The 26,441-nt window shown below is 44.0% G+C and overlaps 1 protein-coding gene across 1 annotated transcript in view; it reads right to left on the reverse strand.

The window, feature by feature from the left end:
* LOC124723176 (constitutive coactivator of peroxisome proliferator-activated receptor gamma-like) overlaps window positions 1–26,441 on the reverse strand; it is a 735,979-nt gene that overhangs the window by 191,815 nt on the left and 517,723 nt on the right. The window contains exon 11 of the mRNA XM_047248371.1: window positions 22,769–22,855. Coding sequence (XP_047104327.1) covers window positions 22,769–22,855 — 87 coding nt within the window. The remainder of the gene's footprint in view (window positions 1–22,768; window positions 22,856–26,441) is intronic.

Genomic DNA, 26,441 nt, shown 5'->3' on the forward strand with positions numbered 1-26,441 from the left:
AGGTAGGCATCTGTCGTAGTCTTACTATTCAAATGGCGGTAATCGCAACAAAACTGATGCTTCTTTGAGACCTTCATATACTTTCTTCACACGGTCACAATTCCTACCACCCAGGGACTACTGCTCTCTCCTATAATTCCATCAGCCAACTTTTGGTTTATAAATTCCTTCAAGTCTGGTTGCAACGATCGTGGGACTCTGTACAGCCTCCGATATACTGGTGCTTCGGAATTCTGGCATAGAAGGCAATGGCCCTTGCGGAAAAATTAAAATCCTGAAATTCTAGCACCAGGTCCTCCATCTGGATACTCTCCGTTCACCTTAAATGCTTCAATTTCCCACGAGATGCAGTCCTAGCGGGATCGTGCCTCATCACAGCCAACACCTCCTGTGTGGCTACGCTCCTCATCTAGAATCTCCAATGCAGCCAATAACTTTTCCTTTAACAAAATGGTTCAAATGGCTCTGAGCACTATGGGACTCAACTGCTGAGGTTATTAGCCCCATAGAACTTAGAACTAGTTAAACCTAACTAACCTAAGGACAGCACAAACATCCATGCCCGAGGCAGGATTCGAACCTGCGACCGTAGCGGTCTTGCGGTTCCAGACTGCAGCACCTTTAACCGCACGGCCACTTCGGCCGGCTTTTCCTTTAACAACTTTACTTCTTCAGTGCCAGAATTATCCACACTGACGGGTACTATTTTGCCTCCATTCCTCTCTTGTATTCGTATAATACTATGGTTCACCAAACAACATGCTGCATCCAACATTTCACTACCCTCCTGATTCTATTTATATAACATATAAACTGGCAATTCAGTATCCCCATTCACTCATAGCGACTTCCAGTTACCTCTTGACATGCACTCATGCGAGTCAAGCCTTAATGTCATTGCTCACAGTTTATCTGGATTGTTTTTTTACATTCCTTGTGGCAGATCAACAGTGACTACAGTTTAACCTAGGTGGAATGTCCTCCCAGCAAGTTCTACTAAACGTCATCAAAGATCAATTCTGGCATCATGTTGATGCAGAAAGCCCATGCTGTAACCTTTATTTACAAAAGAAACAACTTCTTTACATTTCTTAGACCTGGTTACGTCGAACGAAAAACTCGTCGCTGCTGACACCAATGGTCGTATATCACTATCCTCTGCCCCACGCAAATTATAACATGGTGGGTTCCAGCGCCTCCTTCCCACTAACACTCTTGAGGCCACTGACACATGTGCCCCTGTATCCAACAAAACTTTAATATTTCCTGCCACCTATCACACCCATTATGGCACATTCCACCTCTGGATTCGTTCTTACTGCATTTACTTTACTAGGAACTCCTGTCTGTGGTTCTGGTGATTCCCCCTAACTTGAACGAAGCCTTCCATCTCCCTGCACCACCTTCATTATCACCCCTATATCCTTGTCAGTGACCTACATCCCCCCTACCACCATTCACATTAAATTGCTGGCCACCTCTACTAAACCCATCACTCGTTCATCCTGGTAGCACTGTCTATGAGAATACATGTTTCTGATCCTCCGCCCCTGTCGATCTATCAATTTGCTCGTATTCTAGCGCCAACTTAATCCCAGCGTGGAGATCTTTAGGTCCCCTGTATGTAGCCAGCTAGACATCTCTGGTGGCAAATGCCTCAGAAAAGCGTACAGTGTCGCCTGTTCAGCCTCCTACAGTACAACTTCGTTCAACTCGTCATCCTGCGATAACTCATAGGTGTGAACATTCAACTTCCTGATCCTATCCCACTGCCTCATATACCTTCTGGGCACAGTACCCAATTGCTCCCGATAAAACCGCGCGCTATTTTGCATGTTATACCGTTGTTCTAACCCCTGTCTCAGTTAATCAAAAGTCCCTCCATTGCCTAAGCTTCTCTGTACCCCTCGAATAACTTCGCTTCCCCCGTCAAACATAATTACGCAGTGTGCAGTAACTGCTTATCCGAACAACGCCTAAGTTAGCCGATGACTTGAGATCTTCCACAAATGTTACCACATCCTCAGACGTCCTGCCAGAGAAGGGAGAAACAAGGTTAGCAATAGCCGAATCCTTCCCTAGAATCTGAGACCTCAACAACCGTACTTCGTGATACTTCTCTGCCAGTACATTATTTACAATTACATTACTGGATCCCATTTGAGCTACCTGATCCACTAAAGGTTGCAAAGCTACCTCACTGGCGAAACTTTGTGTCTCTGACTTTGCCTCTGCCTCGAACTTACTCATTTTCACAACTCAGATAAACACAGAGGAATAACAAAATTAATATAGGTAGAACAGGTCGTCACAGAGTACTCTATCACCCATTTCTTCTGTCTCATCACGAGCCACGTTGACTCCCAGCACTGCCAGCTGTGTGCCCAAAACGGTTACAGGTGAATCAATTCACTACTACCGATTCAGCACACGGAGCAGTGTTTCCAAGCAAAATACACTGAGTACTATGCACAGTCACCTATCACTCATCTCTAGAATTCCCGCTAAACTGTGATAAGTCACTATGATAAGTCCTCCAGTCTTGTAAAGGTAGCGTTCAGACAATTACGCCCATTAAACTCTGACCCCATTACTATCACCACACAAGAGCAAAAACAGTTTCACTTAAGCTGACGACGATACTGAAGTCTGTGGTTCGGATGATGCGCTACAGGGATGGCACCCCTCCACTGTCGACTGCAGTGACGTCGGTCCTGACGCCACTCTGTAAAGTGCTGGGTGGTGGTGACAGGCCGTGGAGCCCAGGGTAAACACTCTTAACAACTGCAAATAACTTTATTGATCTTGATACGTGGCGTAGTGAGGCAGGCACACGTCTCCTCCTGATCCTGCCCGGGGCTGATGTATAGGCAGCAACTTCTCCCTGGTGCTGCTGGGCTGGCACCATGTGCTACTGAGGCCGGCAGCCTGTGTTAGGCAATGGGCGTTGACGTCATGTTGTGCTGCGATGGTGTCCACTCGCGAGGCCGCTTCCCCGCTCTGCACAAGGCAGCGGTGATGCTGTGTGGAGCCAACACCGACTCAAAGTAAGGCCTCGGAGCTTGTTGGTGACGTCACGTCAGCTAGGCACGGCGAACGCCACGTCTGTTGCAGGCATACTCATAATGGTGGTGTCTCCCTCCCTGACACAGGGAAATGTGAAACTATTGGCGGTAGTTGACCAACGCACATTGTTCTGAGACATTTCTGCAATCAATTAATTGCGCAATTTGTTACACTTCTTAACAAATAGTGTACTCCTGAACTTAAATTTCCACCTGTTTTAAGGATTGACATACAAAAACAACTTCGTGGTCCAGCAGCGACAGAATGTGTGCTTCTTTACTTTTTTTGTAAATCTGAGGAAGTTACGTTAGTACTGGGTTGCTTTTACAAGAAAATGTGAACACATTGGTGCTCTTCTTTATGCATCTCGGTTGACTCTGCGGTGAGTAGCACTGAATGTTAATGAAATATCTTGCGATTTTACACGTTGGGGGAAGGGGTGGGGGACAGAGGAAGAGGCAAAAAGAGAGATACTTGTTTTATCAAATAGATTTTTTTTATCTTATAAAGTTTCTCCTTTCAGTTGTAAGAGGGGAATATTTATCTTTTCTAATGCGCATGTTTAAAAAAGTTTAAGCTCAGCAGTATTTTCGATGTATGAAGCTATTTTGTTTCCTGTTTAGAATTCCTTTCGTTGAAAACGACTGTAATCTAATGACTGGCAACAGTTGGACATTTACACACGTAAATTAGTTCACATTTCCAGTGACGATGTCAAACGAAAATAAATAAATAAATAAAACGATTTCATTGTAAGGGGATTGATTTAAGTTTCCATAACAAAATGGATCAAGTAAATATAGTCGAACAAGGCCCCGGGAGTAGACAACATTCCATTAGAACTACTGACGGCCTTGGAAGAGCCACTCCTGACAAAACTCTACCATCTAGTGAGAAAGATGTATGAGAAAGGCGAAATACCCTCAAACTTCAAGAAGAATGTAATAATTCCAATCCCAAAGAAAGCAGGTGCTGACAGATGTGAAAATTACCGAATTATCAGTTTAAAAAGCCACAGCTGCAAAATACTAACGCGAATTCTTTACAGACGAATGGAAAAACTAGTAGAAGCCGACCTTGGGGAAGATCAGTTTGGATTCCGTAGAAATATTGGAACACGTGAGGCAATACTGACCTTACGACTTATCTTAGAAGAAAGATTAAGGAAAGACAAACCTACGTTTCTAGCATTTGTAGACTTAGAGAAAGCTTTTGAAAATGTTGACTGCAATACTCTCTTTCAAATTCTAAAGGTGGCAGGGGTAAAATACAGGGAGCGAAAGGCTATTTACAATTTGTACAGAAACCAGATGGCAGTTATAAGAGTCGAGGGACATGAAAGGGAAGCAGCGGTTGGGAAGGGAGTGAGACAGGGTTGTAGCCTTTCCCCGATGTTATTCAATGTGTATATTGAGCAAGCAGTGAAGGAAACAAAAGAAAAATTCGGAGTAGGAATTAAAATCCACGGAGAAGAAATAAAAACTTTCAGGTTCGCCGATGACATTGTAATTCTGTCAGAGACAGCAAAGGATTTGGAAGAGCAGTTGAATGGAGTGGACAGTGTCTTGAAAGGAGGATATGAGATGAACATCAACAAAAGCAAAACGAGGATAATGGAATGTAGTCGAATTAAGTCGGGTGATGCTGAGGGAATTAGATTAGGAAATGAGACACTTAAAGTAGTAAAGGAGTTTTGCTATTTGGAGAGCAAAATAACTGATGATGGTCGAAGTAGAGAGGATATAAAATGTAGACTGGCAATGGCAAGAAAAGCGTTTCTGAAGAAGAGAAATTTAGCATCGAGTATAGATTTACGTGTCAGGAAGTCGTTTCTGAAAGTATTTGTAAGGAGTGTAGCCGTGTTTGGAAGTGAAACATGGACGATAAATAGTTTGGACAAGAAGAGAATAGAAGCTTTCGAAATGTGGAGCTACAGAAGAATGCTGAAGATTAGATGGGTAGATCACATAACTAATGAGGAGGTATTGAATAGAATTGCGGAGAAGAGGAGTTTGTGGCACAACTTGACAAGACGAACGGACCGGTTGGTAGGACACGTTCTGAGGCATCAAGGGATCACAAATTTAGCATTGGAGGGCAGTGTGGAAGGTAAAAATCGTAGAGGGAGACCAAGAGATGAATACACTAAGCAGATTCAGAAGGATGTAGGTTGCAGTAAGTACTGGGAGATGAATAAGCTTGCACAGGATAGAGTAGCATGGAGAGCTGCATCAAACAAGTCTCAGGGCTGAAGACCACAACAACGACAAATATAGTTACTTGAATGTAAAATTTCCTAAGCTTGCATTGGGGCAAAGCGTCTTCTCACATTGATCTACGTTTGTTTCGACAGGGTTCGGTAGTACAGAGATATGATCTTCATTTGTAGCTTTACGATAGTAAGAAAATCTTTCATCTAAATAAAATTGCAGAATCCAAAACAATACCAAACATTTTGTCCAAAGATGAGAGATTTATAGTGATAAGCACGCCCAGGCGTTTCTGCCTGCAGCAGACCTGGCGTTCGCCGTGCCTAGCTGACGTTACGTCACCAACAAGCGCCGAGGCCTTCCTTGAGTCGGTGTTGGTGGAGCCCGCTTGTGCGCTATTCCTCACCGTCATGTAGGCCCTCGCCCCTCTCGCGTCGCTGTGAAGGAACACGAAGACGGCTATGTGTAGGTTACGACTCGCTGCCCTCGGACAGTAGTCAGCTGGCGGCTCGTGTTGAGGGGCCGAGTCCCACTAGTAACCCACTGTCGGAGTCGGCAGGCACGGACAGCAGATCGGCACGGCTGACACCAAGTTCCGTGTAGGACTTAGTGCAGATAGCAGGTGCAGCCTGGTCTCTAACCCATGACTGCAGCTGGTGGAGCCAGTCGCCTCATTGTCTGGCGTTGCTTTGGCGTCTTGGTGGCAATGCTGGCTTCTCGCCATGACAAGTGACCCCGGTCTTAAAATCCAGACTTATTTATATGCCTCTATTGCCTATTTGTTTCACTAAAACCCGGGCACTTTGCCGCTGAGCTCAGCTACCCTCACTGCGGAATCCACTGGCATATCTCCACATGTCTTCACAATTGTGGCTACCGACCAGCGGATCTTGAAGTAATGCATTATGGCGCTTCCATGCTACTTTTCCTTACTTTTGTTAAAGACTAATAATTTTCCGACCAAAGGTAGGGTCGCAGCACAACACTGTACTTGAAGAATGTAAGTTTCGTTCAGACTTTGGCGTAATTCCTCTTCTGACAGTTCACTAAGGGTAGATGACACATTAGTAACCGATGGGCATAGTGTGGCAAATCTATTTAACAAGTACTTTATATCCGTTACTGATAGAACGGGATTGTCAGTAAATAATGCCCCTGAATATCTGAAACTAACCTTTACAAATAGCTTCAGGTACATGAATATGTCGCTCACTTCACCAAAAGAAATAACTTCCATAATAAAATCTTTAAAACAAAGAATTCTAGTGGTTATGCCCGCATCTCGTGGCCGTGCGGTAGCGTTCTCGCTTTCCACGCCCGGGTTCCCGGGTTCGATTCCCGTTGGGGTCAGGGATTTTCTCTGCCTCGTGATGGCTGGGTGTTGTGTGCTGTCCTTAGGTTAGTTAGGTTTAAGTAGTTCTAAGTTCTAGGGGACTGATGACCATAGATGTTAAGTCCCATATTGCTCAGAGCCATTTGAACCATTGAGCCCTCTAGTGGTTATGATGAAATATCAGCAAAGTTAATTAAGGCCTGTTCTTGTGAGTTAAGTACAATTCTAAGTTACTTGTGTAACCAGTCAGTTATAGCTGGGACATTTCCTGACTGGCTAAAATATGCAGATGTTAAGCCTCTATTCAAGAAAGGGGATAAAGAGATACCATCAAACTACAGACCGATTTCACTTTTGCCAGCATTCTCAAAAATTTTAGAAAAAGTATTGTACAGGCAGCTTCTCAACCATCTGACCACAAATAACATATTATCAAGAACACAGTTTGGATTTCTGAAGGGTTCTGATATCGAGAAGGCTATTTACACCTACAGTGAAAATGTACTTAATTCATTAAATAACAAGTTACAAGCAGCAGGTATTTTCTGTGATTTGTCAAAGGCATTCGATTGTGTGAACCACGACATCCTTTTAAATAAATTAGAATTCTATGGCGTCACGGGCAGTGCTGCAAAATGGTTCAAGTCATACCTCGCTAACAGGAAACAAAGGGTGTCAGTGCAAGGGACTAGTGAATTAAGTCATCAGTCATCATCAGAATGGGAAGAAATTACATGTGGTGTCCCACAAGGATCCATCTTGTGACCATTGCTTTTTCTTGTGTACATTGATGATCTCTCATCAGTTACACTGCCAGAAGCTGAGTTCCTTTTGTTTTCACATAACACAAGTGTTGCAATAAATAGTATGTCGAGTGTACTTCTAGAAAGATCTGCTAATGATATTTTCATGAATATTAATAGATGGTTTAAGGCCAACTCACTGACATTAAACTTCGAAAAGACTCACTATATGCAATTCAGAACCTGTAAGAGGTTTCCACCCAGCGTATGCATAAAGTATGAAGAAGAGCAGATAGAAGAGGTTGACAGTCTTAAATTCCTGGGATTACAACTTGATAATAAATTCAGTTGGGAGGAGCACGCCACAGAACTGCAGAAACGCCTTAACAAATCTGTATTTGCAATTCGAGTGTTAGCAGACATAGGCGACATAAAAATGAAAAAGCTTGCATACTTTGCCTACTTTCATTCCATAATGTCATATGGTATAATATTTTGGGGCAACTCTTAAAGTCAAACAAAAGTTTTAGAGTCCACAAGCGTGTAATACGTATTATTTGTGGAGTAAATTCGCGGGCGTCCTGTAGAAACCTCTTCAAAGAACTGGGTATACTAACTACTGCCTCTCAGTACATTTACTCCTTAATGAAATTCGTCCTAAATAATATACCTCTTTTTCCAACAAACAACTCAGTTGATACATACAATACCAGGAACAAAAATGATCTGCACAAAGACTTAAAAGCACTTACTTTAGTTCAAAAAGGGGTCCACTACTCAGGAACACTCATCTTCAATAATTTGCCAGCAAACATAAAAAATTTAGTTACAAATAAAGATCAGTTTAAAAGGAGCCTGAAAGACTTACTAGTGGCCGGCCGCGGTGGTCTAGCGGTTCTAGGCGCTCAGTCCGGAACCGCGCGACTGCTACGGTCGCAGGTTCGAATCCTGCCTCGGGCATGGATGTGTGTGATGTCCTTAGGTTAGTTAGGTTTAAGTAGTTCTAAGTTCCAGGGGACTGATGACCACAGATGTTAAGTCCCATAGTGCTCAGAGCCATTTGAACCATTTTTGAACTTACTAGTGGCCAACTCCTTCTACTCCATTGACGAATTTTATAATGGAAACAAATGATGTATGTATATATTCATACTATTAGTATGTTCCACATCCACGAGGATCTCCTCAGCACGGATCTATGGAACGAAAAAATAATCTAATCTAATCTAATAGTACATATCTTATTTGGTTAGGCAGCCAGGACGATTGTCGACCGTTCCTTCACAAGACAAGAGTTGGGAACATCTAATGTGCCCAGGAACATTACCGAACATGATAATTCTGGTAGTCCAGGTGTGAAAAGACAAACTATAGCGTGGGTGTACTGACCTCCAAATCCATCAACACAGTACGCTCACTGGTCAACGTTATTGTGACGCTGTACTCCTTCCCCAACGTGTCTTTTCAGTGGGCTCTGACTTCATTTTTATGGATGCGACGGCATCGTTCTGCGCAGGTGGAAGAGCTCCTGGAACGAGAGGATATTCGGCGAATGGACAAGCTTACCCGTTCCCCCGACTTACGTCGCATCGGGCACGATGGTATGCGTTTGGGAGACTCATTACATCACGTCCACATGAACCACCAAGTCCAGCAGTTGTCAACCACGCTGGCGGCGGAATGGATCGCCCTACCACGAGAACTCCTTACTAACCTTGTGGCCAGCATGATATCACGTTGCACACTATGCACTGCCGTCCGTAGTGATCACACACCCTATTTAAAACCATGTCCCGCCATTTGTAATGTCCAAGGAACCATCATGAACGGCGGTGACTTCAGTGTAATTATTGTCTTTGAATAAAGTTATTTTTGTTCGTTTCACTGCGTATTTCTTTCGGTTACCTCTGCACTATACTGTAGCAGTTGTTTCTGTGTATGCTCTAAGTTTCATCGAGCTACGTTACTTGCCAGTGACATATCACGCGAAAGCTACTTTTGCCCTAAGTTTTGCACACCAGTGTAATTTCGTCATCTAGAAAAGTACTGTAGATCTACGTTTAACCAGTCGTGTCGGTCGGCTAATACTGCATTGACCTAGTAGATAGTGTCGGAAGTCCCATGCGGCTTTTCGCGGATGATGCTGTAGTATACAGAGAAGTTGCAGCATTAGAAAATTGTAGCGAAATGCAGGAATATCTGCAGCGGATAGGCACTTGGTGCAGGAAGTGGCAACTGACCCTTAACATAGACAAATGTCATGTATTGCGAATACATAGAAAGAAGGATCCTTTATTGTATGATTATATGATAGCGGAACAAACACTGTTAGCAGTTACTTCTGTAAAATATCTGGGAGTATGCGTGCGGAACGATTTGAAGTGGAACGATCATATAAAATTAATTGTTGGTAAGGCGGATACCAGGTTGAGATTCATTGGGAGAGTCCTTAGAAAATGTAGTCCATCAACAAAGGAGGTGGCTTACAAAACACTCGTTCGACCTATACTTGAGTATTGCTCATCAGTGTGGGATCCGTACCAGATCGGGTTGACGGAGGAGATAGAGAAGATCCAAAGAAGAGCGGCGCGTTTCGTCACAGGGTTATTTGGTAACCGTGATAGCGTTACGGAGATGTTTAACAAACTCAAGTGGCAGACTCTGCAAGAGAGGCGCTCTGCATCGCGGTGTAGCTTGCTCGCCAGGTTTCGAGAGGGTGCGTTTCTGGATGAGGTATCGAATATATTGCTTGCCCCTACTTAGACCTCCCGAGGAGATCACGAATGTAAAATTAGAGAGATTAGAGCGCGCACGGAGGCTTTCAGACAGTCGTTCTTCCCGCGAACCATACGCGACTGTAACAGGAAAGGGAGGTAATGACAGTGGCACGTAAAGTGCCCTCCGCCACACACCGTTGGGTGGCTTGCGGAGTATAAATGTAGATGTAGATGTAAATTATTACTGTGAACGTCGGGGGTTCAAACACATATTGTTGCTGCAATCCTTTCCATTATCGCTTCTTTTAATTCTGGCAACGATTTGTTTAGCACCAGGCTACGGTGTACACGTGAAAGTAGATAAGTTACTTCTAAGTTTAGGTTAATATACCCTTTTAGTCCGATTTCGTATGGGTCCTGCGTGTTTGGGAAATACAGTATTCACTTTTGTACGAATGTTTTGTAAGCAGTCTCCTTTGTAGATGCACTCTTTTGTTCTTGGAGCACACCGTTTTAAAACATGGAATTAACAGCCTTTTCAGTTTCTGTCTCCTATTTTTTTGAAGTTCGCGTTGTCCAGTCTCAAAGTCTCTGCCTCCATAGTAACCCCATGTTACTGGCAATGTTATGCAGTGTTTTTCAGATATAATTTGCAACTGCAAACTGGGCACACCACCTCTGTCTCAGATGTTGTCTTCCTCGTGCCAAAAGAAAAAAAAAAAGATCGCTACCATAAGTTTCGTGAATCCATGCGCGACGCACGTGTTTGAAAAATTGCGAAACTATCTCCATTTTAAATATTACTGCTACGAAGGGACACAGCACCGTGAGAAAACTGGAAAGACCATTAAGTTGCCTTTCTCATGACGTTATGAATCTTAACTAATCAGCAGATCCGATACTAGTATGCCCCGAAAGGCAGGGGCAGCGGCACACGCAGTATCAGTGACCGCAGGAACTGGTACTGATTTTCGTGATCAGTGGATGCGAGCCTCTCTCGCACCTGGAATTCACTTTGTTCTGTCCTTTTGTACCGCTCATTTCGTTTAACTTCGTTTTGTTCTTATTCCGTCTTGATCCAATTTCAGAATATAATGAAAGGATTTCAGCGTCGGATACAAAAGCCCAATTTTGCGGCATCCCTTCAACCGAGGAAGTAATCGAAGATCTTTTTACCAGGTTGAAATGTGTCGAGAGGATGGAGTTGCTATGTCCAGCCCTTATGATTTGGGTTTCCCGCGCTTTTTCTAAAACGCTTAATGCAAATACCGTAATGGCAAAAAACAAGCTTAAGCCAGCCAGCACTGAATCCTATAACAAACTGGGCGACAATTATTCAACTACGTGAAATAATATTGCCATAACTTCTCAACGGTTTGCGTTAGGACGTTCAAACTGCACGGTTGCCTGCGGGGCATCGTGGGAATTAGTATGCGCAGTATGGTTTGGTTTAGCGACGAAGCCAACTTCCATTAGGATGGGTACGTCAATAAGCAAAATTGGCTCATTTGGGGGACTGAGAATCCGCATTTCGCGATCGATAAGTCTCTTCGCCAGCTTTCTCCTCCGAATGCGAAAATATTTTGTTGACACCGACATACATAGGGAGAAACGATCACCACGATAAAATAAGGAAAATCAGAGCTCGCACGGAAAGATATTGGTGTACGTTCTTACCGCGTGCTATACGAGATTGGAATAAGAGAGAATTGTGGAGGTGGATCGATGAACGCTCTGCCAGGCACTTAAATGTGATTTGCAGAGTATCCGTGTAGATGCAGATGTTGAACGAGTGAGTGTGTTGTGTACAATGCCTAGTCACGGAATAATCGGTGCGATATTCCTTGATGGCACGCTGACTACCGAACGGTACGTGAAGCTTTTGGAAGATGATTTCATCTCCATTATCCAAAGACACTCTCATTTCGACTATATGTGGTTCATGCAAGACGGTGCTCGATCCCATCGAAGCGGGAGAGTGTTTGATGTCCTGGAGGAGCACTTTTGGGGACCGTATTCTGGCCCAGGGGTACCCAGAGGCCACTGGCATGGGGTTCGATTGGCCGCCATATTCTGCGGATCTGAACACATGCGACTCCTTGTACATCAATAGCCCAAAAACCATTGCTGAGCTGAAAACAGCCATCCAGGAGGTCATCAACAGCATCGATGTTCCGACACTTCAGCGGGTTATGCAGAATTTCGATATTCGTCTGCACCACACCATCGCCAATGACGGCAGGCATATCGAACACGTCATAACCTACATCCTAATATCTGTACTGACGTTTACATGTTGAATAAAGTGTGTGCACGTCGTAGTTTGTAACCAACTTATGTTTTTTCCATATAATTCTGATTTAGTCGTCCCTCGTGTGTTCTGTATACGTTGTTTCTGTTGGATATCGAATTTCAGACAACAAACTCAGTATCAAAAGGTAGTTCCACGAACTAATCTCGACTATGAGAATCCTTTTAGTCACTGAATGTCTTTGCTCTGGCGTGTGCTACACGTGGCCAGGACAGAGGTTTTCTATAGCATGACCACTTAATAAAAAGTATTCCATACAACTACTTTTCTTCCAGTCCACTGCTCCAGCGAAGGACACTCCACCAACAAGACTACAAGTAAGTAGAAAATTGTGCTCTCCTTCCACGTGAGTGTTATTACGATTTACGCGAGGTCAGGTACGGAATTATTAAAACAATACTTGGAGGGAGCTTCATAGAGTCACAAATTTTATATTTTCATCTACATCATATTCCGCAATCAATCTAACGGTGTGTGGCGAAGGGTACCTCTGGTACCACTAAATGACCCCTCCTTCCCCGTTCCACTCGCGAATAGCGCGTGAGAAGAATGACTGTCGGTAAGCCTCTGCGTTAGTTCTAATTTCTCGTATTTTCTTGTCCTGGTGATTTAGCGAGACGCATGTGGGAAGAAGTAATACATTATCCGGCTCTTCCCGGGATGCGCTCTCTCAAAATGTCAACAGTAAACCTCTCCGTGATGAACAGCGCCTCTCCTCAAGAGTCTGCCACTGGAGTTTGTTGGGCATCTACGTAACGCTCTCGCGCCGACTAAACGTTCCCGTGACGAAACGCGCGGTTCTTTGTTGGATCTCCTCTATTTCTCCTATCAGTCTTACCTCGTACGGATCCTAGATTCACGAAAAATATTCTGGATTCGGTCGACCAAGCGCCTCGTAAGCCACTTCGTTCGTGGACGAGTTACATTTCCTTAAGATTCTTCCTATGAAACTCAGTCTGGCATCTGACTTTATACGGTATTCGTTAATACTATGAGTTGAAGCTTTATGACGCTGAACTATTTCTCATATCAGTAGGAGTGTGTATTCTGTTGCGTTTAGCTGTTTGATGTATAGTACTCTGAGCTCAGTTACGGCTAAAACAAACACGCCATAATTCGGAGCCCTCTAGACGCAGTGGGTTGCAACTTGCGTCAGCGAAGCGGGAAAGTCGACAGAGTAATACGCGTGACATGTAATACTTCAACCGATATTGAGACCAGAATAAAAAATTTAGAGGCATTATTTTTCAGCAAGCCCTGGTAGCATTCGGTACCAGGGCAAGTGCAAAATAAGGAAATCGCTGAATATGAAACCCAAATGGTTACATGCATGGACAATATTCTGGTACTATACGGCAGTCGCCTTACTGTGATAGTGATTTGCCTGTTGGTGAAAGGATGTTTAGATTGAGACAAGAAGCTGTATACAGTGAAGTCAACGGCCTAGCTCTGCCGTGCGTTTTGCCCTGGCCACTGTAGCACAAGAAACTAATTTCAATACGCCCCTACGTAAGACACTAACCTACAACGCAAGGGTTCCTCCTCCGTTTAGAAGACCTACCACTGTTCAAAAATTGCTATATATTGTGACAGGAAGTTAGCATGCTGTTTGTCAGCTTCAATAGTTCTCTTTTATCTAACGGTATAGATTTGAAGTTCTGTGTCAAAGCCTCGCACAGCAGTTATGAGGCAGAAGATTTTCACGGGTTTCTAGGGGGGATGGCTAGTCTTTTTTTCCTTTTGTTGTGAGAGAGCAAATAGCTACAGTTGTGATTAGTGTAGCTGATGTTCTGTTATCTTACATTTATTTTAACATTTTTAATAACATCACTTCACTGTGTGTATTACGTATAGCACTTTTCTGTGTATATGTTTGTAGCGGCGTGTGAGGGAATTACGTTTCTATCAGAGGATTACATCTTTTAAAACGCAGTTTTTCATATTTTTACCATTTTCTCTCCAAGATGTTATAGTGGGAGCGCTGATAAATTTTATGTAGCCATTCCTTCTAATTGAAACCGACCAGTTATGCCTCAATTGCTGCCATGTTTCTGACAATGAACAAGATGAGGTTGGCTAGGCGTCAGGCACAGAATGCGCACAAAAATAAGCTTAGTAAAATATAAATGACATGAACGAGGGCGGTTGTTTCCAGCCCGTTCATTATACTTTGCTGGCAGTTTTTCATGATGTATACTAAAGTTTAAAGCGACGTGTCATACTTTCAAAGTTAAGTGGTCCATTGGAGCTGTGTGCATTAATATAAATATCACCGAGCGAGGTGGCGCAGTGGTTAGACACTGGACTCGCATTCGGGAGGACGACGATTCAATCCCGCGTCCGGCCATCCTGATTTAGGTTTTCCGTGATTTCCCTAAATCGCTCCAGGCAAATGCTGGGATGGTTCCTTTAGCCGGCCGGAGTGGCCGTGCGGTTCTGGGCGCTACAGTCTGGAACAGAGCGACCGCTACGGTCGAAGGTTCGAATCCTGCCTCGGGCATGGATGTGTGTGAAGTCCTTAGGTTAGTTAGGTTTAATTAGTTCTAAGTTCTAGGCGACTGATGACCTCAGAAGTTAAGTCGCATAGTGCTCAGAACCATTTGAACCATTTTTGATGGTTCCTTTCAAAGGGCACGGCCGACTTCCTTCCCCGTCCTTTCCTAATCCGATGAGGCCGATGACCTTGCTGTCTGGTCTCCTTCCCCAAAACAACCAACCAACTACAAATATCAAAAACTATCATGGCTTTTGTGAATACTTCTTCTTCGTTACCATTTGGCACGTCGGAGAAAGCAAATAAGAGACGTGATGCTTTGGCTAAAAAGTAAAGTCACATTGGTGGTGGAATGGGGTGTTTAAAATATCTAACCAGACATCTAGATTTAGGGTGTCGGTGATTTCCCTCAAACACTTCAGGCTCATAATGGAATGAAAGCATCGAACAGGTAACTATTAATTTCGTTCCCCATCCTTGGCCATTATAAAGACGTCTTCGCCGATGGAACATAGGACTGTAATCTTACTTTTGTACAAAAAAAATGTCATTACCAACTGAGGACTTCGTCCGGTATTCCCAGCAGGATATCAGGGCTGACAGAGGATGCCACAAATGTAAACGGTTTCTTAATAGCAACGTGGAAGTGTAAGATTTCTTAAGCTCTATTTAATTACAGTCCATTTTGATATCTGCTCCGGTTGACAGGCATCGTACAATCTCTAATGACACAGCAGTTGTTTTCTTTTTCTGCTGAATACATCAAAACCCTATATGGTACAGTTTAAGACCAGTCAGAATTATTTTTCATACTTATTGGCTGATGTACGTACCAAAGTGATCCGCAACCAGCAGTGCCTCCAGCCAGTCCTATGGTTTTACATAAACACTTGGGTAAGAAACCAGCAAAGTTTCCCCCTTATTCTCTCAGCTCTTTGTTTAAAATAATCCTATATACTTACCGAAAAGTTAGCAAAAATCTTGTAAGGCATTGCACAGGCGCCTGCGTAAAACTCAGAGCTGGACTTAACTAAATCCCCGTCAGGCAAGAACGACTGTTATGTGGATCTTAGAAAAATTAAGAAAATGCATTTTCTACCGATCCTCCTTATCGTGTGCACAAACTACATGGAACGGCTGTACAAACACCTTTCCCACCACTTAAAGGAGTACACCAAAGAAATGCGAACATCCGATGTTTGTTATATACATTTTCTTTTGTTACATATACAGGGTGAACATTAATAAAACCGACAAACTGCAGTGACGAATTCCTGACTGGAAATGGAGGAAAAAATGTCCTATGAACAAGTCTCCCGAAATGGATCGTTGCCATGATAGATGGCACTGACGAATGACTGTTCCTCTGACCACGTGCCGTGTGTTCCTTGTGTGTTGCAAGCCGTGTGATTGACGCAGCGTTCTGTAAGCAGCAGAACAGTCCGGTATTCATGTCGGGAACAAGCCGAGATAGTGTTTGTCTACGGGTAAGCAGAGTGAACAGTCGAGAGGCAGCATGACTATACCAAAACAAGTACCCTCACAAGCACCAACCACATCACACAACATTTCAAGCCCTTTTTTCGGCGACTATGTGATCATGGATTCTTTCAGCAAGCTCGCGGCGGACTGTGTGTACACCAGATTTGGAGAACTGGGTTCTACGGAATATTGAAACGAACCTCACTACAAGCACCAGGCAAGTGCACGGCCATTTTCTTGTTTCAGTCAATGGAGATAATTTTCCCACATAACTTTCTACTAAAAACTGAATTTTGTACATGATCAATAAGCTAAACGAGACCTCTAATGTGACTGATAACATTCAACATAAAAAGGAAAGACAGAGTCATAACCTTTCTGTATTCTGGCCAATATGGACCGGAATGTAGCCGCACAAAATGGTGCACCATCGCACGTATGGGCAAATTTTCTGAGATTTTACAGAAAAAATTGAAATCCAGCACTCCAGCACATACTACGGAACCACTTACATGATAGTAGTACCACCAGGGCCGGTTGTAACGCCGAACTGAGTGGGGCGTCAGAGGTTCCCATGTACAGATTTCGTACACAGATTGTATCATAATTAGTAGCGAAAACTGACATGGAAAGCAAAACGTTTTGAGTAAAAGTAGGTCTGCAAACTCGATGTGAGCGAGATAACTGCGAATGTGTGGTTACAAGCCGCCACTGACTTCAGTGTCAAATATTGTACTAATTATTATAAACATATTTGAAATGTACACTTTTCGATTAAGACCTCATCAAATCGGGGTCAAATTCCACCCAAGATATGCCTTAACATAAAACACAATACTACTTCAGGACGTTTCATGCGGTGAAACAAGTTTTTTTCAAAAATCAAGTTGATAAGGCATGCCTTAAGTCGACAGTTGCTCCAGAAAGATCGTGTAGACTGTCAACTTCATCCACTGAAACTGATGCCTCATGGTCAATACATGGTGTTTCATAATTCCTATTACAGACTTCTATGAGTTGGAACGGGGAATTAGTAAAGAAAATTTTGAAATGGAACCCATACCTGGAAATGAACCGTTTGAATGTAAATATGTCTGAAGATCGGTTCACTTTCCAATATGCCGCTTCACAGTACACACATACAGCGGAAACAATGAGCTCTGAGAAGTGTCCTCTACATGAGCCCGTGGCATGGGCAATGATTAGAGTAATAGTCGTCGGATTCTCTTTTAGGTTACGAAGGACGTCCTCGTCTACATCTGCATCTACATACATACTCAGCAAGCTACCGTAAAGTCCGCGGAGGAGGGTACCCTGTACAACTACGAGTCATTTCCTTTCCAGTTTCCCTCGCAAACAGAACGAGGGAAAAACAGCTATCTGTATAAAAATCTTGAATGCTTGGAGCTCAGCAGCTTTCAGACATTTGTTAAAAGACATCTTCAATAAACCGTGAGCTGCAGTAGAATTGTTTTATCTTTCAAAACCGGTTTTCGGGTTCATAACCCATCATCAGTGGCATGTGATGTGGAGGAACCAACAACTGTATGTGTATCGATTTGTACAAAATGATAACTGTACATATGTGGCAGTAATATAAGTCTGCTTACATTATGCACTTCTATAGCAATGACAAGATTGTCAGTTAATAACACAGGATCTGAAATACACTCCCGGAAATGGAAAAAAGAACACATTGACACCGGTGTGTCAGACCCACCATACTTGCTCCTGACACTGCGAGAGGGCTGTACAAGCAATGATCACACGCACGGCACAGCGGACACACCAGGAACCGCGGTGTTGGCCGTCGAATGGCGCTAGCTGCGCAGCATTTGTGCACCGCCGCCGTCAGTGTCAGCCAGTTTGCCGTGGCATACGGAGCTCCATCGCAGTCTTTAACACTGGTAGCATGCCGCGACAGCGTGGACGTGAACCGTATGTGCAGTTGACGGACTTTGAGCGAGGGCGTATAGTGGGCATGCGGGAGGCCGGGTGGACGTACCGCCGAATTGCTCAACACGTGGGGCGTGAGGTCTCCACAGTACATCGATGTTGTCGCCAGTGGTCGGCGGAAGGTGCACGTGCCCGTCGACCTGGGACCGGACCGCAGCGACGCACGGATGCACGCCAAGACCGTAGGATCCTACGCAGTGCCGTAGGGGACCGCACCGCCACTTCCCAGCAAATGAGGGACACTGTTGCTCCTGGGGTATCGGCGAGGACCATTCGCAACCGTCTCCATGAAGCTGGGCTACGGTCCCGCACACCGTTAGGCCGTCTTCCGCTCACGCCCCAACATCGTGCAGCCCGCCTCCAGTGGTGTCGCGACAGGCGTGAATGGAGGGACGAATGGAGACGTGTCGTCTTCAGCGATGAGAGTCGCTTCTGCCTTGGTGCCAATGATGGTCGTATGCGTGTTTGGCGCCGTGCAGGTGAGCGCCACAATCAGGACTGCATACGACCGAGGCACACAGGGCCAACACCCGGCATCATGGTGTGGGGAGCGATCTCCTACACTGGCCGTACACCACTGGTGATCGTCGAGGGGACACTGAATAGTGCACGGTACATCCAAACCGTCATCGAACCCATCGTTCTACCATTCCTAGACCGGCAAGGAAACTTGCTGTTCCAACAGGACAATGCACGTCCGCATGTATCCCGTGCCACCCAACGTGCTCTAGAAGGTGTAAGTCAACTACCCTGGCCAGCAAGATCTCCGGATCTGTCCCCCATTGAGCATGTTTGGGACTGGATGAAGCGTCGTCTCACGCGGTCTGCACGTCCAGCACGAACGCTGGTCCAACTGAGGCGCCAGGTGGAAATGGCATGGCAAGCCGTTCCACAGGACTACATCCAGCATATCTACGATCGTCTCCATGGGAGAATAGCAGCCTGCATTGCTGCGAAAGGTGGATATACACTGTACTAGTGCCGACATTGTGCATGCTCTGTTGCCTGTGTCTATGGGCCTGTGGTTCTGTCAGTGTGATCATGTGATGTATCTGACCCCAGGAATGTGTCAATAAAGTTTCCCCTTCCTGGGACAATGAATTCACGGTGTTCTTATTTCTATTTCCAGGAGTGTATGTCCTATAACACAATACACAGTTTGTCATGTACGTTATAGCTGTTTACATGTCTTCGTACAAGCCCAAATCTCTCTAATCTTATCTCCATAGTCCTTACGCTAAATGTACATTGGTGGCAGTAGAATCGTTCTGCAGTCATGCTGCTCATATGCTGATACTCTAAATTTTCTCAGTACTGCTCCTCGAAAAGAAGATCGACTTACCCCCAACGACTCCCATCTGGGTTTCCGACACATCTCCGTAGTACGTGCGTGTTGTTCGAACCTACCGGTAACAAATCAGCAGCCCATGTTAGAATTGCTTCTATGTCTTCCTTTAACTCGACCTGGTGCGGATCCCAGATACTCGAACAATACTCAACAAGGGTCGCTCTAGTGACTTACATGCGGTTTCCCGCACAGACTATCCAACTTTCCTAAAATTCAAAGGCGAGATTGCACTGCGTCCTTAGAACACCATAGTCAACACTTCTAGTTGCAAACCTACCAGTTTCTCGCAACCATAGTCGTAGCTGGACGAAAACGGTATGTGATGTCATAGATACAACAGGGACTGACGACGGCGCCCTCTTCACAGTTTTTGAGCGTACCGTGAAGCGGGAGATTTGGAAGTGATTTTTAAACTTATTTTATATCGCAACGGAAATGGGTTCCTTATTAAAACTTTATCTACAAAGTACTAAATCCTATCTACAACCGCTAAAGGTCTGTAAAAGAAATTGTGAAACTCCCTGTTGCTTTATACTCAGTTCTGAAAGAGTTTTCGATGTTGAGGGCTAGAAACATTGCCAGTATATATACTTAGCAACTGTAAGACTTACACATCATCTAATCAATAGAATATTTCTCTTTCGTATCACGCACAAATTTGAGACTTCTTTTTCACATGCACACATAAGAAATTTAACCATTATCAATTTTCATATACTTTCCTGACACATTACTGAACGAGGTGGAGCAGTGGTTAACACACTGGTCTCGCATTCAGGAGTACAACGTCTCAAATCCCCGTCCGCCCATCCGGATTTAGGTTTTCTTTGATTTCCCGAATTCGCGCGAGGTAAACGCCAGGACGGTTCCTTTGAATGGAGCATGGCCTATTTAATTCCCCATCTTCTCGTAGTCCAAGTTTGAGTTCTGTTTCTAATGACTAAGCTGTCAAATAGCTCAAATGGCTCTGAGCACTATGGGACTTAACTGCTGTGGTCATCAGTCCCCTATAACTTAGAACTACTGAAACCTAACTAACCTAAGGACATCACATACGTCCATGCCCGAGGCAGGATTCGAACCTGCGACCGCAGCGGTCGCGCGGCCCCAGGCTGTAGCGCCTAGAACCGCTAGGCCACTCTGGCCAGCTGACTAAGCTGTCAATGGGACATTTAACTCTGGCCTTCCTTCCCCCTTCCTTCATAGCAGATTTTCTTAAATTTAACTACATACTGATGAGTTTTCTTCACATGTAACATTACGCAGTTCAACAGCGTGTTATGCATAACACGTCAGTATTAAATTAGACGATTTCTTTGTATTTCAGTTCCACTTTTCACGACGGAGAATGAAATAATCTATAAATTATTGAATTAATTTAATTCAATGAACTGTGAATGTAGCCAGACCAACAGGGATTACATGCATTGATCAAAAATGATACTGCATTGAGAATGGCTAGTTTCTAGCTGAAATCTAGATCTGCCAATAAAATTTAAAAAGGACAACTGATAGCTGAACTCTATATTTTCATTTGTTCCGCTCAGTTTAATAGAGAGTATATTTTTATTCACGCTAGAGCAATGTACTAGCTGTAGTCCTTTCTGCTTTCAATAAAATCTTTTGAAGATCTCAGGGTTGCCTTAAATGGAAATGAAGTGTTTCATCTTTTAATATTCACCACTGGAGTAAGATTCGTAAATTTATTTCTGTTACAGAGAAATGTCTGTGTACAGGGGGTGGACAAGAATATGGAAACACGAAAAGCAACACATTTTCATGCCTAATACGGTGTAGCAAAACCACTGGCATTCAAAACATCTTCCAGTCGTCTCGGAATGGATGATTACAGGTCCTGTAAGATTCTCAAGGGAGTATTATACCATACTTCCTGCAAAATAGCGGCAAGTTCAGATAACGACGATGGAGGTGCATAGCGGTCACGTAAGCTTCGCTTCAATGCAGACCACAAAGGTTCGATAATACTGGTATCTCGTGAGTGTAGTGGCCACGGGAGATGCAGCAGTTCATCCTCGTGCTCACAGAACACGTTCTAGACGATGAGAGCTGTGTGAACAGGGGCCATGTCATCTTGGGACACAGCATCACAAGTGGGGACCAAACTCTATACTATGGATTGGACCAGATCAACCAAGACTGTTACATAATCTTTGACATTTAGCGGATGATGTTTTTCCGCTTTCCCTGTGTGCGGTATAAATCTTCTTCCTCTTTAAACACCAAACACTTCGGCTTCCTTGGATACGGAAGCACCTACCGTAGGAACATCAAAAATTCGCCCACGTTCGAATTCACTTATCTTGGACATAATACACGCACAGCTACACAGAATGCTGTTCTGACCACGACTGACGCTTTCAACGAAACACGAACATTGCACAGGTGCCGTGCGTTGTCAGATACAACAGCACAACCTGCAGCCTGAACTAGCATCTGCATCTGAGTTCAAGAATTCATTTCTAGCCGTGTTTTCATAGTTTTGTACAACTCCTGTAGTACTTACTGTAGAAGAAAAAGCGACGCATTTCCTTTATCACTACATTTGGATTTATTTTTAAGGGTCTTACGATAAGCCCAATGAAAGGCACTCATTGTCTGTGGGCGGGATCAGGGGGAAAAGGGAAGGGGTGGGGTGAGCGATGGGACGCAGCCCCAAATCCTCCCGCGGTCAGAAAAATGGTACCGGATCCTCCCAAGCCCGCAAGGGTCTGAAAAACGATGGGACCGAATCCTCCCGTTTGAAGCAAGTAGCAGTTCTAAACGTTATGAATACTCCAAGCAGGCAACAGAAAGCATATGAAGTACAGTAGAAGATGCAAAAAATTTTAGTGTGTATTGTGAGTATGTTTAAAAGTTTTATCTTTTATCTTATTGAGATAAAGTCCAGTCGGCACAGCGCCAGCGACTAAGTCCCGCTCAAGGTCACGCACAAAGCGTGCATAAGTGAATCTATATTTTTTGTTTGAAACATGGGAGGGGTAGGGGAAGGAGATAAGGAACATGGCAGAGATAACTATATTATTGTCTATAATACAACATACCTTGTGTCAGTTTGGGAGGATTCGGTCCTGTTACCTGCTTACCTACCTTGTTTCCGGACCATTCTTGGCCGCGTCCGAGCGTTGTCCGCAGAATGGTATGTCCCTCGCGAGGTAGACTGATCTCGAACCAGCTCTGAATAAAACAGGTAGGGTATTACTCGACAATAAGGGTACAATAAATATTTTAGAACAAAGTGGCTTTCATAGAAGCATCGTTAAGCACCGCAGAAAATAATATGTTTCCCAATCAAGCAAAAATGCTGCAATTAGATTATATAAAGAGAACGCAGCGAGAGACTGCAAAACACTGAGTCAGTTTCTGGTGATCTTTTCTAAAGGAACGCCATCAGCGTGATGTACAATGCGGTCTTCTCTGAATAGCCAAGAAGAGTTGAACGGTGAAACAACTGGAAGCATTAGAAACCGGCATGTGTATGACACAGATACCAGGTTCAAACTGAACAAACAGTTTCACATTCCAGTCCTCAGTTTGCAAAATCGGTCAAATTAGCATATATGTTTCAGTACCCGCTCGCCAACCATTGAGACTCTACAACATCATCACCAATTGACAGCAAGAACGCTTGGTTGAACATGAGCGAGCCGTGAGGGGACAGCTGTGTGAAAGAAGCGCACTCTTTCCACAAAAGCATGTTAGGGATACACGTCTGTTCGATAGTAGTCATTTATTAGTTCGATAGTAGTTATTTCTTTAGGATGCTGCTTGTATAAAATGATACTGCAGAAATAACTGCGTTTACACTCGCAGGCAGAGGAAAAGGCTTCTTTTCGTAGGAAGAAAATAGGAATAAAAGGGACAGGAGAACTCACATTTTGCGCCCCCTCCACGGCTGCGATGTTGGCGGGGGACTATCTTGCCACGGCCTCAGTACAGCCCCTACAGGAGCGTCCAGCAACACGCATTTTTTTTTTCTTATCTGCACGTACAGGTTGACAATTATTGAACTATATGAAATAAAATCGTCAAAACTTCTCGACGGTTTGCGCTAGGACGTTCAAACTGCACTGTTGGCCGAGGGGCATGATGGGAATTAGTATGAGCAGTATGGTTTGGTTTAGCGACGAAGCCCACTTTCATTTGGATGGGTTCTTCAACAAACAAAATTGGCGCATTTGGGGAACTAAGAAACGGCATTTTGGAATCGAGAAGTCTCTCCACCCCCAACCACTGACTGTGTGGTGTGCAGTGTCCAGTCACGGAATAATCAGTGCGATATTCCATGATGACACACTGACTACCGAACGGTACGTGAAGGTTTTGGAAGATGATTTCATCCCCATTATCCTAAGTGTCCCTGATTTCGACAAGATGTGGTTCATGCAAGACGGAGCTCGATCGCATTGAAGCAGGAAAGTGTTGGACGTCCTGGAGGAGCACTTTGGGGACCTCATTCTGGCTCTGGGGTATCCACAGGCCAGTGGCATGGGCCTCGATTAGTCGCCATATTCTCAGGATCTGTACACCTGCGACTCCTTTTTGTGGGGCTATAGTAAAGACAAGGTGTACAGCAACAACTCCAAAACCATTTCTCAGTTGAAAACTGTCATTCAGGAGGTCATCGACAGCATCGATGTTCCGACACTTCAGCGGGTCATGCAGAATTTCGCTATTCTTTTGCGCCTCATTATCACGAATGATGGCAGGCATGCCGAACGTGTCATAACCTACATCCGAGTATCAGTAGTGACGTTTACATGTTGAATAAAGTTTGTGCACGCCGTAGTTTGTAGCTAATTCACATTTTTTTCATATAGCTCAATAATTGTCGCCCTGTAAAACTCTCCTGGGCTTCGTTCGTACTTTTCGCTTCCTTGATCAACCTATTCTCCCTCAGAAGGTCGTGTAACTCCTTATAATGCTGTTGTTGCTTAAAAATACAGGGTGTCTCAGGAGGAATAGGCAGGCGCGCTCATGTAGAGCAAAAAACTGCATATGGACATATACCATGTTCTGAAGAGTTTTCGGGTAGAATACATTTAAAGTACATTTGTTTTTGGGGTAGTGGCTGGCACGTATTTGTCGGGGTAGTACAAATAATTCATCACGAAGATTGCCATACCTTACGCCATTAGATGTTAGTTTAAGGGGTTGGATGAAGTCTCAGGTGTAAAATCGAAAGGCGAATACGACGAAGTGAACTGCTTGCTCGAATCATGATAGCTGCTGCCCTCATCAGGGAACGCGCAGAGGTACTCGGGAAAGTAAAACATGTTCTCCCACGAGAGCACAAATGCATTGAAGTTGCCGGTGGGACGTTCGAACATATATTGTAAACTGTACGACAGCAGTAATGTAACGTTTACCATAGTTCTTACACGTGAATGTATTACAGATACGTATTTTTCAACTGATGTTTGCAAAAACTTATGCTGTACTTTTTTCTAACTGTCGTACATATGTAAACCTGACAATGTATTAAATGACACAGAAAATAAATAACAATATACATTTAGATGTGTTCTACCCCAGAAACCATTCGGAATAAGGCGTATGTCCATATGAAGTTTTTTGCTTCAAGTGAACGTTCCTGTCATATCCCTGAATCTTGACCATTCCTCTTCGTACACCCAACTGGCACGAAAAACTTTAATGTCGTATTTGCACGGTTCATTTAGCTAGATCTTGACCATGCATTGTCCCAGCAAGCACCGTGCCGCAGTGGCTACGCAATGCAGGAGCGGGATTCACATCCCGTCTCGCTTTCGAGACAAATTATCCTAAATCAAGAGAATAGTGCAACAGTTCTTTGAAAACACGACGGCCGACATCTTCTCCACCCATGGTTCAAAGTGATATTACGTTGCGTTTCTACCCCTTCCTTGCATTATCATTTTAATTATATTAAACGTTGTAGCTCGTTGAGGCATTCTTTACAGGAAGTTACAATATTCTGTACAATTCAGCGTCTTCCAGGTTTCAAGAAAGAATGATCACTAATACTAATAGTGTAATTCGCAAACTCTCAATTAAAACTTCCTCTCGGTATTATCCGTTTCATGTCACAGCCCCTTCGCAAAAAATGTATTTTTCAGTTCCCGAATAACATAGACAACCCCATGACCAGGATACGAGTCAAGCGATGATTAGTGAGATATTGTGATAACACTAACAAAGTTTCATGAAAGATATTGTCGGTACACATGACGACATCTATTTCAGGTATTCTTATCGGTACGTCAGTTATAGCTTTGCGATTGTCAGCTTCCATCTATGATTGCAGACCATCGTTGTTTATGGTTGCTAATGTGCGCTCTTGTAATTCACTTCAGAGATAGGATTACACCGCCGCATTGTAAATTACTGAACCGGCATAGTGTGGCGCACAAATATTCTGCTGATATTAGTAATTCCTTTTTTATGTAATTTCAAGTTTAAACTTCTAAATAAATAAAGACATTTAACTTAGGGTACATGGTTGGTCTACTCAGTCGGGAGGCAAGCTGACATTCAACTCGCTAATCCCTTATTCGTGGCCGGCCGGAGTGGCCGAGCGGTTCTAGGCGCTACAGTCTGGAACCGCGCGACCGCTACGGTCGCAGGTTCGAATCCTGCCTCGGGCATGGATGTGTGTGATGTCCTTAGGTTAGTTAGGTTTAAGTAGTTCTAAGTTCCAGGGGACTGATGACCTCAGAAGTTAAGTCCCACAGTGCTCAGAGCCATTTGAACCATTTTGAACCATTATTCGTGTTCAGAAGTG

The sequence above is a fragment of the Schistocerca piceifrons genome, chromosome X (genome assembly GCF_021461385.2).
Source record: "Schistocerca piceifrons isolate TAMUIC-IGC-003096 chromosome X, iqSchPice1.1, whole genome shotgun sequence".
Classification (NCBI taxonomy): domain Eukaryota; kingdom Metazoa; phylum Arthropoda; class Insecta; order Orthoptera; family Acrididae; genus Schistocerca; species Schistocerca piceifrons.